Source organism: Centroberyx affinis, unplaced genomic scaffold (assembly GCF_046629955.1).
Source record: "Centroberyx affinis isolate AG114_WGS23_722 - 3 ecotype Tasmania unplaced genomic scaffold, CSIRO-AGI_Caff_v1 ptg006324l_1, whole genome shotgun sequence".
NCBI classification, from domain to species: Eukaryota; Metazoa; Chordata; class Actinopteri; order Beryciformes; family Berycidae; genus Centroberyx; species Centroberyx affinis.
Genome location: NW_027283216.1, coordinates 45,001 through 65,380, shown reverse-complemented (window position 1 = coordinate 65,380; position 20,380 = coordinate 45,001). Strand labels below are relative to the sequence as shown.

The window sequence follows — 20,380 nt, the reverse complement described above, 5'->3', positions numbered from 1 at the left end:
ATAGGCATATATTTATACGTCGACAATATTACAATAGTACAAAGCCTTCGAGGTGTCCTCTCTTGCATTGTGAGCATGTGGAGTTTTTTGTTGTATCATGCAAACAGGTTTAAACAACATCGTTTTTAAAACTTAACTTTACATAGTCATGACAATGGCCATTAAAACACTAAATACATCCTCCTCCCACCCCAATCTGTTTTTTTCCTCTCCATTACCCCCATTTGATACCAGAGGACAGAGAGGAGCGGCAACATCACATCGACTTGCTCCTCTACTACCCTCAAGTGGCCACAAAATGTAACGACAAGTACTTTTACATTCCAGCATTGCAGCTTCAAACCACAAACATGTTTCTTCCTATGTACGCAATTCCACAATGTCCTGGAGAGGCTCTGAATATGGCACATCAACCAAGACATTTTGCCACCTCTGCAATACATAAATAAACAATATATTACAATAAATAACTAATAGCACAATTATTCTGCTCTTTGACCATAGTGAGCAGAGGTGTATATGTGCATGTGTGCATCATGTACAGATTAAGTGTAAATATGACTACCATTAAGCCTTTCTATGACACTGAATATGAACAGCACAAGGCTCATATTTAACAATGCTCTCAGTAGTGGAGGAGCTAATCAAGAATCACTGACTTAGGCTTGGTTTCTCAAAAGCATCCACTTTAAAACAGAATTAATGTATGTTATTCCTATAATCATGTATGATTCATCCAATACATGTGTATATGAACAACTCTTCAAAAGCAACAATCTCTAGAGTCAAGACACATACGTGTGAAGTTATCAAGTAAAACTTCCTGGAGCTGCACCATGGACAATAAATAATTGGCTGAGCATTTACATCCAGGTAGTAAGCTCAAGTCAGCTTTTCAGTTTTGAATTAGCTGGGGAATCAACCTGGGTGCTGTAACAGTGTCCACAAAGTTGGCTCGTTGATGACAAGAGATTAGAGTGAGTCTTTGGAAGAGAGTTGTTAATGTACACAAGAGCCAAAGCAAAACTGTTTAAAAATGGGTCTTCACTTAGAGATAATCTTTGACTACTGTCTTAAAATGGACCAAAGATGGTCTTAGCACTAAAATGGTTTGGGAAACCAGCCCAGGTTCTCCCTGACTAACTGATTCATTATGATCTGCAGGACAAACCAGAATCTATCAGTACTCCTGTCCTGTTCTGAAAGGCTTAGAGCTGAGCTTGATCAAATACCTGTGGCACAAACATTATGGACCATCCCCCATAGGCCATGCTTTATAAGAATCCAAACAATGCAAGAATGCATTGCTAAATACTTCTAAAGTGACTGGCTATGTATGTATAGATACAGGGCAAGGACAAAATAATGGAAACACTAATATGGTCTGTTAGAAGTCAAGGCTTCTGATGGTTCTGCACTGGTGAAGGGTGTGTTTCTTGGCATGATTTATATGGATCATCACTACTAATATATCAATTCTGAATTGTACTTTTCAGCCCATGATGCATTTCTTTCCTGATGGCGACAGCATCTACCAGAATGATAATTTCTGTGCAACAAGACAGGCTGGTCCCTCAGTGGTTTGAACAAAAAATAGATGTGTTCCACGTGTCATGGCCTTTTCAATAGCCAGATGTTATCCCAATTTGACCATTTATTGGATTCTGACACAGCATTTTCCACTGCCAACGTGAGATTGGAAGGCCCTGATCATCAGAATCAATGTGTTAGTGTTGACTAGAACTAACCTTGTGCTCTATGAGATGAGTGAATCAAAACTATATAAGAAAACAACCCAGCAAGACAGTCGCATCCCAACATCAGATGAGCGAAGTCTGTGCACCAGTGCTTTCATTATTCTGTCCAAACCCTGTGCTGGTTTTCACTGACAGTGAAATCTTTGTAATAGCTAGCAATTTACACAGAACCATTTCCGAATGTGGTAATCTTTTCAGTCAATAAGAATGCATCAGCAATGTAAAAATCTCCTTATATGAACATGATTTTGAAGTGGAATAGAGCCGTCCCTGTACGGAGCTCTGTGCTGCAGTGGTTTGGCTCATCTTTGTTAACATTATATACCTCAAGGATTTAAAAAGAAAGAAAGAAAAAAACTGCAATGAAGGGCCTGTGTTTCCATAGCAACCCGGGGAGAGTGGTGTATCGTCATGCACACCCTGAAATCAGTCATCAGAATGTCAGAAAGCATCTCTGCTAGGAGTGAGATATGCTTTACATTATCAAGGACCAGACGTCATGACAGGCTCATTGCAGGAAGTCGACCTCTGTGATTCCATCAGAGAAAGACTCCGCTTCCTAAACAACCCAAGAGCTCCACATCTAAGCTGCATCACTCCATCTACATGGCATTTGGCACTGAAACAAGTATAGGTCCATATTATGTACAACGTAAATTTATCATTATCTATTCATACAAAATCATAGTCTACAGAGAAGAGCGCATGGGGAGTGCATGGCTGAGAACTCTGAAATGGCAACCAGGAAACAGAGGCAAAACACTGAGGACCAATAGCAGTTCAGTATTCAACGACAGCTTTTGAACTCTGGCACATTCAGGAGAGCTCAACGTTTCAAATGTCACAATTGGACAGTGAAAGCACGTCACAATGCTTCTTTCACATGCCAGTGAGTACACTGTTCGAAACAAAAAAAGAAAAGGCACGCCGTTGTATCTTTTGTCACTGGGGTTGTACATTTTTGGCAAAAAGATATATACCCAGTGACAAAAGATACAACAGAGTATGTATGTTGTACTGCTCCAAGGCAGCTGCCTGTGTTGCACACATATGCTACTGCACAATAACCAAAGAGAGCTTAACGACAAATATCTAAATAACTATCGCATGTATGCTATATATATCAAGAGGCAGATCTATTTAGTTGTGATACGTAGATGAAATAGAAGAGACCATGGATTGATAGATTACATCCATCAGGTTATAACCAAACCTAACTCCTCCCGAGACTATTCTGTTTGTAGTTAAAATGATGAAGAGGCTGTCAAGTCCTTGTTGACAAGGACTTGACAGAGGGCGATAACAATCAACAAAATTAAAGGAACATTCCACCTGCGGAACGGGCTCATAAATACTCAGAGAGAAACTAAATGCTCATCACAAGAACAAAAACAAGAGCATATTCAGTCCAATAGATACTGTACAAACTAGTTAGTCTCCTCCACTCTTCTTGTCAGTTTGGCAAATCTCCCTCTTGCAGTGCAGAATCTCTTGCTGTGGACAGTTCACAGAGTGTCTAAGGAGCCTATAGACCCTTTATAATCATATTTTCAGTGTTAGAAAGCCTTTAGTGGCAATGGTTGTACTGCTGAGGCAGAGTGCAGCTATGTGTCTTCCCGTCCTTCTAAGGTTTTCTTGTAACACATGGCACCTTATTGTCCACTTGGCACCACTGCTGGTAGTGTGGTTCTTTCTGTAGTGTGTACATGTATATGTATATGTATATGTATATGTGTGTGTGTGTGTGTGTGTGTGTGTGTGTGTGTGTGTGTGTGTGTGTGTGGCATTTTGCTGTACATAGCGTCCTCCGTGTCACATATCTCAGTGCTGGCATTTCCACTGCGCTGTGTCCAGTGTGTGTGTGCGTTTGTGTGCGTGTGTGTGTGTGTTCAGGCGCGTGGCTCCAGTTTGTGTGAGAGCTCGAAAAGCGTCTGCTGATTGTCGATGATGTGCAGGTAGTGAGCGCTCGCTCTCACCTCTGCACTGTCGCCCCCAGTTACCTCGTTGCCTAAGAGACAGACACACAAACACACGCATTAGTCTCACAATAGGAGTTTCATGCTAGACCCATGCGCACACACACACACACACTTTTGATACGCACAGAGATTGTATTAAGGCCCTATATAGAGAGTGAAAAAGTCCCTGGAAATGGTTGCTTAGAAACTGCGAGTGAAAACTGTGTGGGAGAGACAAGTTAAGAGAGACATAGGCACCATCATCTGCAGTACATCAACTTGACAGCAGATGGCAGTAGATTCCTCATAATGAATGGATCAAAACTGCAACAGCTCATTCAAATTCAACAATTTGTCACGACAACTGACGAGAAGACTCACCTGGTTGGTCGCTTTGGCAGTGGCGAATCAGACGCACCGTGTCTGCGATCATATGCTGTAGGTCCAAGAAGCAGACACATGTCACATCAGTGCAATAACATAGACATAAAACAGTTGAGATCTTATACCTTCAAAACTGCATTAAGTAAGAGTTTTACTGTCCCAAATGCTGACTACAAACAAAATCCTTACAGCAGTAGCCTGGTGGATTGGATGCAGGTGAGAAAAAAGTTACAAAGACTGTCTTCTGTTTGCCTCTGAGCAGCTCCAGTGCAGTAGTTGAGGGTTCAGTGACTTGCTCCAGGGCAAATCAATACTAGGAGGGGAAAGCTACCTGCCCCCAACTCACTCACCCCATACTATTGCCAGCCAATCAAGAAAATTAAACTGGCAACCTTGCAGTCACAAACTCACCTCTATAACCTTCAAGATACAACCAGATCTGATTTCGATATGACCATTAACACATGCTCACCTCGTCTTACATTTAAAAATGGGAGGAGCAGAAGGGTAAAAAATCCACCATATGGCAAACTCAAACAGTTATCTGATGCATTTCTTGTTGCAGAGTTTAAGACTGACTCAACTCACCAGCTTCTCAAAGTTGACAAGGTTGTCATGAAAGGTCTTATTTCCCTCGTGGATAAAGGTGATATCTAAGAGTAGAAGAAGTGTATTAAATTCTGTTCAGCATAACAAAGAGTGTGTGTGTGTGTGTGTGTGTGTGTGTGTGTGTGTGTGTGTGTGTGTGTGTGTGTGTGTGTGGGATGGGAGGTACCTTTCAGCAGAAGGGGCATGAAAGGGATCTTAGGAGGCTTCATCCTCTTGAAGGCCTCTCTGTAGGCTTTGTGGTTCAGAGATGGATCCTGGAAAAAGACAGGGAGGTGGATAGAGGAAAAGAGAAAAATGAAGGGGGAGGAATGGAAGAGGAGAAAAGAGTTTAGAAAGGAGGGAACAGATAAAAGACAAGGGGTGAGAAAAGAGGAGTGGAGAGAGGGACGAAAATTCAGTCAACTTCCTATTAATCGCCTTACAAAGATTAGATCACACCAGTAGCATTTCAACAACTTCAAAAACAGGATGGTTCGTAGTTCGTAGTTCTCACCGTGATAAGCTCTAGCTCTGAGAAGAGCTTCTTGAACTTCCCCGGACATTTCTGCACGGAAAATGTACAGTAAGAATAAGACTTAATAAGATACAAACAAACAAGCATGTATACACATGGCTGAATGCATAAACACACACACACACACACACACACACTTACCTCCCAGGTTTGGTTGAGTCGGCTGACCGCTGCCGTGTTGAGGCCCATGATGATGGCAAAGGCAGAGTTCAAATTCCTCTGGGCCTTACAGCTACACACACACACACACACACACACACACACACACACACACACACACAAAAATACACAAAAAAGTGAAAAAATACTATCTAAATGCAGAGAAATCTTTATGTGCTTGATGTGGGACATTTGTGTATATGTGTGTGTGTGTATTCTTACTGAGCTGCAATCTTGATGAACTTTTTGAGCAGCTGCACCCTCTTGTTGAGCGATACACACATGAGCACCTCGGACATGACCCACTGCTGGACCTCGTTACAGCGCTGCAGCAGGACAGACAGCGCGGCCGTGCGGCCAGCACCTGGAGCACGGCTGAGAGTGTAGTACACCAGCTCCTGCTGCATGGGGAGAGAGGAGTGAGCATGTGAGTGTGTGTGTGTGTGTAACTGAGTCAAAGAAGACATCAGACATCATTTAGAAAAATGCTTCCCAAAACATTTACGACCTTAGCATTCTCAGCCTAAGGGCTTTCATCAGGATGTGAAAATGTTTGATCAAAATTTTAATCAAAATGTGGTTGTTATGGTCAAAATGTTGATATCTTAGATGTCATCAATATTTTTTGAGTGCATTGATGGGAGCATACACTAAACAGTGTATGGTGCATGGTGTATGGTCTCTGTCTCCTCATTTGTGCTCTGCTTCACCATTTTCGCAAGAAACTATTCAGTGTCAGCTCTTATTGGCAGCCGCTCAGCTTGGAGAAGGCTTTCTGCACTCATGATCCAGCAAGTCTTGTAAAGCATTTGCATCTTTAATGCTTGTGCTCCTGCAATTTCTGACGTGAATATGAATTTATCATAAAGTGTGTGTATACAGTATGTGTGTGTGTGTATGTGTGTGTGTGTGTGTATATACCTCGTGGATGGAGTTGAAGAGGCTCCAGTCCAGGTGTGTGAGAGCAGCCGCCACATCCCAGGTGTTGATACCCAGAAGACGCACCGGCCTCCTGCTCAGCTCAGCACTGTCTGTTAGAGGAGGCTGCATGCGCACACACACACACACACACACACACAGAAAAGTAAGTTAGTGCACACAAAGACAATGCATACATAGATAAACAGTCACAAACATACTCACACACGTATTGTCCACCTTACCCAATATAGCTATGAAATGAATACTGTGTCTCTGAATAAGCTACACAGTACGATATCGCGCAACAATATCGCCCCATCTCAATAAGCCGCGTCTTCAACACAATACAGTGGATTGGAGGCCATTCAAAAGAAACAACACGATACAGAGCCAGTATAGGAAGCGCCTACTGCCTACATACAAGTGTGACTGAAAGCTGAGAGGGGAGTGGTGATTCTTACCACACTATTGTTCTGTCCAACTTGAGTACAGGTTACCATATTACCATTCTGCATTTATAACATAGGACAAATGAGATTATCTCAGCACTGACATCAATGACTGTTAACAGATACTGTACCTCCAAATAACACTTATGTGAGAACCAAAAACAACAATGAAAATACTACTTGCCTGCCAGCTAATGTAAAATTCTACGCAGACTACTGGTTTAGTAATGGCAGCCACATATCCCTGTCCAGCAAGAAACCAAAATGCCAAAAACTGCAGTTTGCAAAATGCAAAATATTGCAAAATTGTTCATGGATTCACAACTGAAGCTCCGCTGTGAGAAACCTGCCATTACAGAACAACGATTTGCCCTGATACAGCACTTTCAATTCCTGCCGTCACGGTCGGGCAACCAAAAAAATGCTTGAAGCTCACGCCTTTCTCTCCCATAGAGTTGGACTTAATAATAATCACCCAGCTTGTGTTTTTCTAGCTTGTTCAGAATGCACGTATCATGTTAACGTTGTGAAAATAATTGTGGAATAAGGATATTCATTTTCATGCTTGATTTAGCCAGAATATGATAGTAGCTAGAGGTAACAAATGCCCAAATAAATGTCTTCCAGAGGTGATGATTTCCTTGAAACCTGCAAACTGCATCTTTAGAATCTCTCTCTGCATATGAAATACATTACAAAAATTGATAGAGTGATTTATAGAGTAGTAGCTGCAGCAATAGAACAGTGCATTTATATACCAAGATCTCAGTGAGGTCCCTGCGACAGCAAATGAGCTTTCCCTGTGGGGTCAGAGACTCTGAATACACACAGTCGCTGGGCTGTAACACCCTCCGCTCTGCAGACAGACAGAGAGAGAGAGAGAGAGAGAGAGAGAGAGAGAGAGAGAGAGAGAGAGAGAGAGAGTTAGAAAATTAGCATGTTCAATATACACTGTTTGACTCTGTATTGAGTTGACTCTTGTGTTGACTTGACTATGTGTCCGTGTGCGTGTGTGTACCTCCAGTGTGTGAGACCACCGCAAGCACCATCTCCTCCTCTGCTCTGTCCATCTTCGCACCCACAATCCTTAGCAGCTCGTGGGCCTCCAGTGAGGGGTGAGTGTGGACACTCAGGTACGAGTCCGTGCTCACATGCACGCAACAAATAACTGAAGGATACATGTAAGTAAAAATACTGATAAATACTGATAAAGGAGATGAAAAAAAAAAAAGTCTTTACAGAGAAAGACTTTTTTTTTCAAATAGACTCTTCTAACTTGCAGGCAAATCAGAACAAGCTGCATTTAAACAATTTGCATGTGCAAATTAAAATTCCCAAACTCTAATTATGCATAATTCTCTACAATCCTGGGCGGTGTGTGTGTGTGTGTGTTACTCACCCTCTCTTGTCTCACTCGGTGGACTTCGGAGTTGCAAACAGTTTTCCTTCAAACTCAACTGCTGATACAGTGGCTTACTCTGGCAGAGAGAGAGACAGAGACAGAGACAGAGACAGAGAGAGAGAGAGAGAGAGAGAGAGAGAGAGAGAGAGAGAGAGAGAGAGAGAGAGAGAGAGAGAGAGAGAGAGATACCATCAAAATATAGTTGACAGCTAGAATCAATAAACTTATTACAGATGGTGTCAAGGAGCTTGAATGCAAATCTCCCCTCTTATCCCCATCCTATGTCCGTCTTACCTTTTGGGCTGGAGGGCAGTCATCCACTGTGCTGCAAGACACACACACACACATACATATCAATGATGAGGGATGCATGTAGGCATGGCAAAACACACACAGTGACAGACAGACTGACATGTTTAAACACAACCTTAATAGTCACATTTCATACAGGGAATGCATAGTCCTTGTACAGAGACACACACTTACTGTCTGCGGCGTAGAAGCTTCTGGAACTCCTTCAGGTCTTTCTCCAGGGTGGGGAACTCATACAGATCCTCTAACACACACCTGTACAGGGTCTGAGAGAGAGACAGAGAAGATAACTAACATCCATGCCCATTACTCAAGGACATCACCGCTCAACCACCGGGGTCCCAAATAATTTAACACCTGCCAAGAGCCGGTAAAATTAAATCAATAAGAGTCCCCCGCCACACTGGCTGGTGCCGACGATAACATATGAATGCCTCGGTTACATACAGCCTTTCGTGTTTGCCTGTTCTCTACTTTGTCCCTGCTGACCACCGTACACTCTCTTTGACCGTGAGCCAATGAAATCAAAGCAAAACAATGGCTCTGTATCAAACAGGCTCCTGATTGGTTGCCTGTTATGCTCCCTGTTAACACTCCTTGGCAGGTGAACCAAAACGTACATTTCGAACACCGTCAAACACTGCAACTTTCCATTAACAAGGTAGCTTTTTGGGCATTGTAGGTATTAGAGAGACAAAGAGAGGAGATGATTTGCAATCGAGGTCATGAGGTGGATTTGAATCAACGAAATAAAGAGTACATGACATGGACATTATAGTCTGATCAGCCACTGAGCACCATCAGGTTTAAATGATGCAGTCTAGGTAGCTTACATCAAACAAAACAGCAAAGGAATCTATACTCACATACTATACTGTATGTTATATGTGGTGTGTGTGTGTGTGTGTGTGTGTGTGTGTGTGTGTGTGTGTGTGTATAAATGGTACAGCATTAGGGAGTAAAATGAATGTCATGGCATTTTCAGGAGGTAGTAACACTATAGCTATAGTCAACTTGCTAGAACACACAGACATTACACACACACACAGTTATCACTGTCATTGACCCAGCATAGCCCCCATCCCCATTCCCCTCTCGCTCGTCTGTTACTAGGCAACTATCACCTGGGTTACGCACTCCATATGAGATTATACCCATGCCAACCCTCGCACTTTGGCTTCCATGGCAACCTAGCACCGAGCAATGGAGCCGTCAGGTTACGGAGGGACAAGTGATTGGTTTGTGTGAGAGAATGAGCAGTGTGTGTGTGTGTGTTTCTGTTTCTTTTTTTTTTGGTGTCACGGTTGTCGCAAGCATTCAAGATCCAATTCAACCGACCAAGTGAAAATACAGTAAGATCAGGGCGGACACAAGCAGCATCTGGGGCGAGAAGTGCTGACAATAACAATGACTATGTGACTGTAAGCAGCTGTACGTGTGTTTTGAATACCAATGTTGTTGTGTACACACAATGTGAGCTGAAATAAATTAATGCTTTTTTTTGACTATTAGTCATGTATTACCATTATTGATTGTGTGTTATTTATGTATGATATAAGTGAATTCTTCATGTATTAGATATGTACTTGTCTCTCGATGAAAAACATACTGCCTCATAGTATGACCATATCGTATCATAGTATATACATGTATATATATATATATATATATATATATATATATATATATATATACACACAAACTATATATGTATGATACGTTATTAAGGCATTATATCATATTATTATGACAGTATTACGCATTGAGTATCATGTATTATAATTAATTATGAATTATGATTCTCCTTAATATGATGAACACTGGGCCTTCACGTTTGCTCTTGCTTATTGCTTTGCTCGTATTTCAGAAGGAGGAGAAACAAAAATCAACCAGACAGTCAGTTCCCCTGTGGGACACAGCTGAAACCCAGTTTGGTTTAACTGGAGACACAGCTAACAAAAAGCACAGGGAAGACAGACACACGCACACTCTTGCTCTCTTTCTCTGTCTCACACACACCAAATGGATGATATGCTGTCGTTCAGTATTGCAGGAAGGACAACCCCATTTTAGTACAAGACAGAGAGACGAATGAAGATGAATGAGACTTTTGAAGTTCTTCAGTGACACATGATAAAGGACAACGGAAGATCAAAGTCATTAAATCGAAGATACAGAGACAGAAGGACGACAGAGATACAGGATGGGTCTATAAGTCAGATGTGTAGATGAAGGTACAGAGCAGGACAGGTCATCCGTACCTTCATGAAGCTCTTGACGTGCTCCTCTTCTTTGAGGAAGTCCTTGTAGAGTCTGCTCCAGTGGGACACCAGCTGCAGTACCTTACGCTTTCTGAAGAGGGCGTCCTTGCCCTCCTCCTGGCCCCTGCAGCGCGCACTGCTGTAAGTGGGACCAGTTAAGGAGACAACGGAGGGGGGGAGGGTGAGGATGTATGCTCTGTGTGTGTGTGTGTGTGTGTGTGTGTGTGTGTGTGTGTGTGTGTGTGTGTGTTTGTATTCAAGGTAAGTGTTACTTAAGTGTTACTTGGTATGGTATGTCGAGTACGTCTGTGTGTGTTTAAGGGGGGTCACCACGTGGTGCTCGTGTGTGTGGGTGTGTGTGTGTGTGTGTGTGTGTGTGTGTGTGTGTGTGTGTGTGTGTGTGTGTGTGTGTGTGTGTGTGTGTGTGTGTGTGAGAGAGAGAGTGTCAGTAAGGATATTGCCCCAGCAGCGCCTGACAGAGGTCATTTGTGGACATGAACACCAGGTAGGTCAACAGGAAGTCATCCAGCAGCATCTCTGAAACACAGGAAACGTATCATCAGTCACTTACTAGGCCCTCGCTAATGAGCTAAGTGAGCTTTTCCCCTCTGTGTGGAATTAAAATATGTGGATAGACGGGTTACCCAAGGCTATCATGAGCCCTTAACCTCAACACTGTTAGACAAAGCCTTATCGCTACTGTATATATCAAATCATATGATACCATCTATTTTGTTTTAGTTTTACACCACGTTTGTTCCTCACTTCACTTCTTACACCCATGATCCACTCTGTTTAATATGGTGTGCTATCCTCTCTGCGTCGGTCACATTAGTGCATACACTCTTACATACAAACACACTTTAAGAGAAATACAAACAAATGTACATCTCTAAAGTGAAGACTCGGTTTCTTCATGCTCTTGGCTCATATTCTTAACAACCTCACTAACCAAAGAAATTCATCAGAGGGGTAAATCAAGCTAATGTGTGTGAGAGGGATTGTGTGTGTTTGTGTGTGTCAGACTCAGCAGGTGTTCAATGGGTGAGAACTGAATATAAACAGCCCCCGTGGCAGATGGGTAATGAGCCTTTGTTGGTGGGGGGGGTGGGGGGGTTGCGTGGAATCAAACCCCTTCCCCGGGAAAACGTGTGACCCAAATATGGTTCTGCCGGGCAGAGAGCAAAGGAATCAATTATAGAAGACTGAGCAGAGGCCGCACCATTAATATTTGATCAACTGTCTTCTCTTTAGAAATAAAAACACAACTTTTCTCAAGAAACATTCTTGGACAGGTCTGAGTGAGCCAATCCCGTTTTCAAAACCCTGTTCACTCGCTGTCGTATCTGCCATTTCTCATCTGTCTCTTTCCATCCCCTTTCTCTTCGATCCATGGATGTAGCGCTCCTTCTTGACCCTCTATCTCTCTCTCTCACTCTCTCGCTCCCTCAGTCTTTGCTCTAATCTAAATTCTCGTTCCCTTCCTCGCTCTCCCTCTCGACCTATTCCCGTCCCCCGCCTCCCTTCCCTTCACCCCCGTTTTTCATTTTCTCCTTCTCGCCGGTTACTTTCCCCCCGCTCCGCTACTCCTCTCCTCCTACGCTCGCCCTCTCTCGCTCTCTGTGATGATAAATATCCATTTTCATCTTCAACATATGCCCTCTGCGTTCGCCCGCTGGCACGTACAAAGTCAGACACATACACTCATACACACAGCAGCGCGCGCACACACCCAAACACACATGCACCACGCTGATGAATAACTCATTCAGTTCTGACCTTGGGGACTTTTTTTTTAATCTCTGCTGAGAGAGAGAGGAAGAAAGAGAGACAGAGAGAGAGAAGATATGTGTGTCTGCTGAACTAATCGCAGTAATCTGTTGCTGTGTTTTTGTTTGTGTGTGTGTGTGTGTGTGTGTGTGTCGGGGGGCAGGGGGAGGGCTGTGGCTGGGGTAATCGCTCTCTCTGCAAGCGTGTTCTAGCCTGTTCAACATGCTGCAGAGCTAACCCCACCAAAACGGCATGCTGATGCTCAACGCCACCCCAGAGGGCCTTCACACACACACACACACACACACACACACACACACACACACACACACCCTCATGTTTATTCAATGCACACAGACCGAAAGATAGACGCACGCACACAGATACACAGACAAAGACAAAGACAGCCAAACATGCACACACACTCTTGATCTCCCTCCCTGCCTCCCCGCCTCTCTCTCTCTCTCTCTCTCTCTCTCTCTCTCTCTCTCCGTTCCCTCTAAAAATCAACCTGAGCCGTAGAGAGAAAAGAGAGTGACTTTTCTCTTCTCGGTGAATAAATATCAGGCAGGCTTCTTCCACAAAGACAACCTCAGTTCTCTCTCTCTCTCCTCTCCTCCTCTATTTCCGACCCTCTTCCCTCCATTTATCTCCTCTTCTTTCTTCGTTTGCTTCCTGCAATTCAGTGAGATAGCTCCCTGTGGACTGTTGGGAACTGGTGTTACTGACGAGTCGATACATAAAGAAGCCTTGTCCTAAAATGGAACAAACAAGCAAGAGCAGGGTGTTGTAAACTACAGGTCGGGACCCGAACCGGGTCACTGGCCTGCTTCTGTTGGGTCCCCATGTGACAGAAGTACTATTCTACTGAGCCTGGGTCCCAGGATGATAATGAATTTATTTAATTTTGCTCCCAGGGGCTGCAGAAGTCCAAGATCCATCGACAATGTTTTCTGGAATGCATTTTTGCTTTTAACTGTGTAGGCGTGATTAGGGCTGCACAATTAATCGTATATTAATCAAGATTATGATTACTGCCACGGCAATATGGTAATCGTGAAAAGTTGCGATTACGGCATTCCATTTAAAAAGCTACTCCCGCTGTGTCAAAATTCAGTTCTTCTAACTTTGTTGCAAGCTGCTCTAAACCACTGCTCTAAACAGCAAATGAGTGTTGTAACCAATCACAGACAGATCCGTTGAGCTCGTTGAGTGCGCTGACGAATCAGAGGCATTCACATTATATAACCAATCCTGAGCCGTGCTGCTGAACCTGCTGTGTGTTGATTTTCTCCTCTGTTTGCAGTAGAAACCAAATTGTAATCTTAGTTACAATATCAATGGAATTAATCAGCAATTATAATTTTGGTCATAATGGTGCAGCCCTAGGTGTGATAATCCCAGATTGTCAAAACAACACAAATAACAATACAAGAACACACTGCAATCACCATTACAACCTAATCCAACTCACAACACCAAAACCACAAACCTTTAAAATGACTCGACATGCTAGCTACTGAACAAATTACAAAACGTTGCCCAAGGTAAAACAGAGGAGGAAGTGCCTTGTCAAAGAACACAATTAATGTAATGTTGATTTGATAAATCTGAAATTGAGGTATGACGGTTAACAGCCCACTGGCGCAGTCTGGAGCAGAAATATCTACAGCACCCCGAGGGAATCCATTAAGTAACTCATTAGAACATTTAAACCTCTTGAATGCCGCCTCCATATTTACAGGCAATGATGTGGCTGAATGCATTTAAAACACACCTGGATCCGGTGATAGTGCTGACTCACGCAGACACACACACAAACAGACGCATACCTCACCCCCGCATACTGCCAACATAATAATAAAGGGTAAGTACGTTGCCGCTGGGTTCAAACCCACTTTACATTCCTTAAGGGGAGAGCGAAGAGAGAGAAAGAAAGACTCCAGATTTGGCTGTGTTGTAACTTGTTGTGCTGCGATTGAAAATGACATTCCTTGGAATGAGAGGGAGGATCGGCGCTTAGTTCTAACTACCTTTGGTCAACCAGCAAAGACAAACAAAATGTTATCCATCGTATATAACGAACTGTACTGTTAATTCTGTTTCCAAGACACTGAATATGTGTCAGGCAGGGTGTCTACAGATGTACACATTGAACATTATATGGAAATACTGTGGAAAGTGTATATCTTTGTGTGGATGCCCACACATATACAGTGTCCATATACAGTGTTTAAGAAAGTATGAAGTACTGTACACACACATTTACATACATTTGCATAGGTATGTATGACTGTGTCACCATGCATATAAGATACATGTGTCTTATAGGGTCCTATTGTTGTGTGTGTGTTGGTATGTTATGTGTGTGTGTGCTGTGTGTGTCCAAACTCACCACTCTCCCTGCTCTCCGGTGCCCCTCTCTGGTCGTCCAGCCGCAGGACGCTTAGCAGATGCTCCAGGATCTTCAGCGGCGTTCCCGACACCACCATGTACCTGTGAGAGGAAGAGCCACAATAGTCTTCTTCACTGGAGCACCGAGCATGAGCGCTACTGTCCCTCCTTCCTCGCTCCCTCCCTCCTTCCCCCTCTTCCTCCTCATCTTCATCATCGATGTAGCGAAGATAGGGCACGTCAAATGTACATAATTTTGAACCGTTACTGTCTTCATCATGATTGCTATCCACAGCATCTGCATCATCATCGTCATTGTCATCATCGTCATCGTCATCATCATCATCATCGTCATCCTCAGCCTCTGCAAGTGTAACTAGTTTGGAGTTCATCTTCATATCTTAATACTTCCAGAGGCCCCCTCTCAACCCCCCCTCATCTGAGCTTGGCATGCCTAGGAAGGGTGTTCTCTCTTGGGGTAAACTGCCTTGCTGTCTCCCCCTGTCAACCAAGAGCTCCAGAGCTTAAAAACTTCACTCTGACAGCTCCTAGCACTGGAAGGGAACTGATTGCTACTGAAGATGTTGAGCACTATATGTGTGCGCGCACACACACACACACACACACGCACACACACAAACTTAACCTGCCTGTCACTGACACTCCCTGCATTGTGCCCAAGGCCTTAAAACACACACACTTTAAGATGATACACAAAACACACACAGAGCTTCTAGGAAATGTACAAAGAAACTCATTTTGAGGTAATACATATGTGTACGTACTCACACACTAAATAATCCTGCATGCATACACTGCACACATTTGTAGAAGGAAGCAAACCAGTCTTGGTGTCGTCTTTGTTTCTCTTTCCGTTGAAAACAAGAAACCATTCTCTTTTTGCCTGCTCGCTGCCTGAGGTTAAAGCATACATTGTCTTAGAGTGCACACACACACACACACAGACACACACACCCACACACATAGTGGTGACAGCGCTACCGATGTTTTGCATGCACTTGCAATAGTGTGTGGTTGCAACTTGAGACGGCAAAGTACTGGATAAGCGGACGGCTAGTCTGAAAAAGAGCGTGAGAGGGAGGAGAACGATGATGATGTTTTTGTTGCGATTGTTTCTTAGTTATTATTGCTGTAGTTATTATTTAGGGGGCGGGCTGACCTCTTGTCGCCATCCTCCTCTCTGGCTCCGCCCCTGATGATGTGGGGGAGGGACGGTCCGATGGCGACGTCACTGACGACGTCACTCTCTGTAACACCAACACATCCCGCCCTCTCTCCTTCAGACACACCCTCCCCACTGCCTCCTGAATATGAGAGAGAGAGAGAGAGAGAGAGAGAGAGAGAGAGAGAGAGAGAGAGAGAGAGAGAGAGAGAGAGAGAGAGAGAGAGAGAGAGAGAGAGAGAGAGAGAGAGAGAGAGAGAGAGAGAGAGAGAGAGGAGAGAGAGAGAGAGAGAGAGAGAACCACAAAGAGAGAGAACATGTCACAAACTGAAAGCCAAGGACAAAGCTGACATACTATTGAATGCGAGATAAGGGAGTGAAGACATGGGATGTTTTTCGACAGTCGGCCACTTCAGCCACACTCCTGAGGCTACTGTTATACTTGGCATTTTCAATGCGATTTTTGAGACTGTTTGAGATCAGATTGCTGGGCGTCCACAACAGGCCTGAAAATGGATGTTATACATCTCCTATGGCTGTATTAATTTAAATGTGCCTACATTACATTACTACTTCATATCTGGTTTTGCAGATCCAGTCGCAATGTGAGCAAAGTCACATTGAAATTAAAGTGTAACTTTAGCCTACAAGTCAAACATTAATTAATCAAATATACCTAAAAACTGCATACTAAACATTAAGACTGCATGTTTCTCTTACATGTATGCATATGCAGCATACACACACACTCTGAATCTATTGGCATTAGCACAGGGAAGTATTGCATTCCCTGCCATTAGATAACATGTTTGAGGAAAACTGCATTGTGTAAGAAATAACAATCGGGGCAACCAGGAATGTAGGCTGAGACCTGAAATGATCTCCTATTCCAAGAATGCACAGCAACCCGATCTGTGAATGGGACACATACATACGCATACACACAGACACACACGCACACACACACACGCACACCTGCAGTGACAGTGCAATGGGGACAGTGTTCCAGATGGACAAAGGAGCAGCAATAAGAAACAGCCTGAGGAGGAGAGAGGGGAGAGAGAGATCAAAGGAAGAAGACAGGAGGAGGAGGAGAGATAAAGGAGCGACGTCTCTCCTCCAGCTGCTCTCTGCTGACTGTCTCTGTCGCAGCCAGAGGGATGGAGCAGCACTCACAACTGATGGAGGGAGCTCTCTATGCAGAGCTGTCTTTCTGTAGCACTGTTTCTCACTCACACACACAAACATACGGCATGTAGAACTGCATGTAGAACCACAATTAATAATTATAGAATCTACACTGATTATACCCTCCCTTTCATTTAGAATGTCCACTGTAGCTGGAAATAGTTCTGATGGTGGTATAAGATGCCAAAAGTGCAGTAAAATAACTTCCTCAAAACATCAAGGCTAATAATTGGGATTAATAAACCTGATCACAATTTCTAGTAAAATAACTGGGATTATCATTTTAGACATCATGCAGCCCTAACAGTGCGCTGCAGATGCAGTCACAGAAGCCTCTGTAACACACAGCTGCACACAAAAACAAGTCGACAGACAGGCAGACACTGACAGACAGAAACACAAAGACGCATGCATGCACACACACACACACCCCTTCTCTGTGATCGTCAGATGAAAGGAGTTGTCTGATACCTGAGAGACAGCAGGTGGGATCTGCCTTGGGCCAGACAAAACAATATGCTCTAAGTGCTGTGTGTGTGTGTGTGTGCGTGCGTGCGTGCGTGCGTGCGTCTATGCGGGTAGACATACCCTGATGACTCATTCTATTGGAGTCCTATACAGGTGTCAAGGCACTGAGGTCACCAGATCCTCCCCCTGAGGTGTGTGTGTGTGTGTGTGTGTGTGTGTGTGTGTGTGTGTCTGTCACATTTACTCATTTACAGATTTACTAAAACCTTAATTTGCTTAAATCTTCAAATTCTAAATAAGGACGTTCATCAATCCATTACAATAACTACACAAAACATAGAACATCTTACATGTTAAAAAACATCGCAATATTTTTTGAAAGGTTCTGTGAAAGCCAGTATATTTTGTACTCCATCTCACTCTATTTTCCCTCTTTACAGTTTGTGTGGGACAGTCTAGTTAAAGTCTTAATCTGGGTACAATTCTAACATGTTTCGTCCACCCTGGGATTAAGATGGAGAGAGGACACTACTGATATTCAGTGATGAGACAACACAGAGGGGATGTTTGGACAGTTGGTTCAATTTTGTTCAATTTACTCCCATCTGTTTCTGAACCGAAACCATTTCAACTCTAGTTCATCCCAGCCTAAACATCCTGTGTTATCACCAGTATCCCCTCCACAGTAGGTGTATCTTTCACTGGCATCACATTATTAGCTTATAGGCATGGCAAATGGAAAGCAAATTATATCACTGTCCAATGCACGGTTCTACAACTCTGCTAACACTGTGGACTCCATTAGGGCCAGGTTTCATTCAGTGGCAAACAGGTGCAGTAGCCAGATACACTGCGCACTGAGATACGTGGGTACGCTGAGCTAATCGTCCCCCACGAAAGGGGGGACTATGGATCGGTCTCCGTCCATTAGTTAGTTAGTTAGTTCGTTAGTCACACTGTAACGTTGACTTTGTGCCGCTAGGGGGCGGCATTGACAATGAATGGGGACTCAGTGGTAAAGCAGGTCATACAATTAAAGTTATCATACAATGTGGGGGACAATGAATGGGGACTCAGTGGTAAAGCAATACAGTTAAATTTATCATAGGTAACATAATAGTCTACACAAGCTACACACTTGGAGACATCAGACTGGGTTGATGTGCTGAAGTGAGAGTCAATGGAGAATTTTTGGGCAAACCTCTAACCACAAGACACTGTAGTTATTGTACAGTTGTTGGACTGTTGTACTGTTATTGCACTCATCACTGCACTACCACTGTGCCGCCAGTGTTGACTACTTATATCATATTACCACTTACCTACTGCGCAATACCATATATCACTTATCATTTATATTATTCATAACACTCACGCTCCTGGTGTTGTACGTTATATTGTATATTGTATTATAAATTGTATTGTAGTGTACATTGTGTAATGTACGGATTGTATTTATTGCGTATTGTAGTTCTTATATTTTGTACTGTATTGAGTAAAAATAGGACAATTACAGTTACTACATTTAAAGATATAACTTGTAAGCCTAATTCTGAGGACAGTAGGCAACAGAAATATATGGTCAATCTGTCCTTTCATTGTCCCATACGAAAATGCTTATACAATTTCACTCATATTTCAAGCACACTCAGCAATCACTGACTGACCCAAGGGTGGAACTACATCACTGGTGGGGGACAACATGTTTACTATTTGCTTGTTTGATATATAAATATCTCTTTGGATGGCTTATCACTGCCCTGTCTGAGCATGCCGATATATCAAAAAACACTTCCAGGTCTTCAAAGTGAACTCACCCATAGACGGCGTATACTGTCACTGATTCATGGGCTGTCCACTGCATAACATGATGAAATTAGATTAGCGGTTTAATATCTTCAGGAGAGGGAACTCTTTTCCACACCTCACAGCAATACAATAACGCAAACAGCAACCAAATAAATAAAGACGGTGACAGCTGATGTAAACTGTTCAGACACTGCCTGCCATTACTTACATTAATAGCGCCATGTAACTCCTGTTAAAGCCTGCAGTGCATTTAATTGTGCTATATCTGTGACCCAATGGTAGCGCTCCCAGTGGTCTCCATCTCTGAAGGTTGGATGGTATTTGATCGTCATCTATTCTCTATTGACATCTGGACATCAAATTCAAGGACTTTCCACTGACTTTCAAGGTCTTGTTTGGTGAAATTCAAAGAGTCAAAATTGGCATGTTATGGGATAATAGTCCAGTGTAATCAGATAAAGCCCGCACACTGACAAAAACTATTGAGGCTCATTGGATGCAAAAATAGATGATTTACATAGTGAAAAAAAGTGACTAAGTGAGAAAAAAGGTGAATGTTTCAGTCCTCGACCATCATCAGTACTACTTCCATGTTTTTCATGTTGGCTCTAAATGTGCAACCAGCCTGTAAGTGGTAGCCAATAGGAATGAGGCTGATGGGTGAAATCAATCAGTCAATCAGCCCATTAGCCATACTGTGGCCAAGAGGCCTACAAGGATATACACACAACCCATACAAAAATATATTTACACAGATAATCATAGATTAAGAATAGCTCAAACATTGTTACACTATCTACTAAGAAGAAATAGGGTGGCTTATAGAAGAATGTCAGATACAA

The 20,380-nt window shown here is 43.1% G+C and overlaps 1 protein-coding gene across 1 annotated transcript; it reads right to left on the bottom strand.

Annotated features, from left to right (window-relative positions):
* Positions 1-3,632: 3,632 nt before the first annotated feature.
* rapgef5a (Rap guanine nucleotide exchange factor (GEF) 5a) lies at positions 3,633-16,210 on the bottom strand. The gene is made up of 17 exons (XM_071512497.1): positions 16,071-16,210; positions 14,892-14,992; positions 11,185-11,263; positions 10,727-10,871; positions 8,640-8,731; positions 8,448-8,478; positions 8,151-8,229; positions 7,770-7,919; positions 7,510-7,607; positions 6,303-6,425; positions 5,604-5,782; positions 5,364-5,454; positions 5,202-5,252; positions 4,875-4,962; positions 4,688-4,752; positions 4,097-4,151; positions 3,633-3,765 (listed from the first exon to the last, which is right to left on the bottom strand). The coding sequence occupies exons 2-17, from the start codon at positions 14,986-14,988 to the stop codon at positions 3,647-3,649; spliced, it is 1,542 nt and encodes a 513-aa protein (XP_071368598.1). The 5' UTR covers positions 14,989-14,992; positions 16,071-16,210; the 3' UTR covers positions 3,633-3,646.
* Between the last annotated feature and the right edge of the window lie 4,170 nt (positions 16,211-20,380).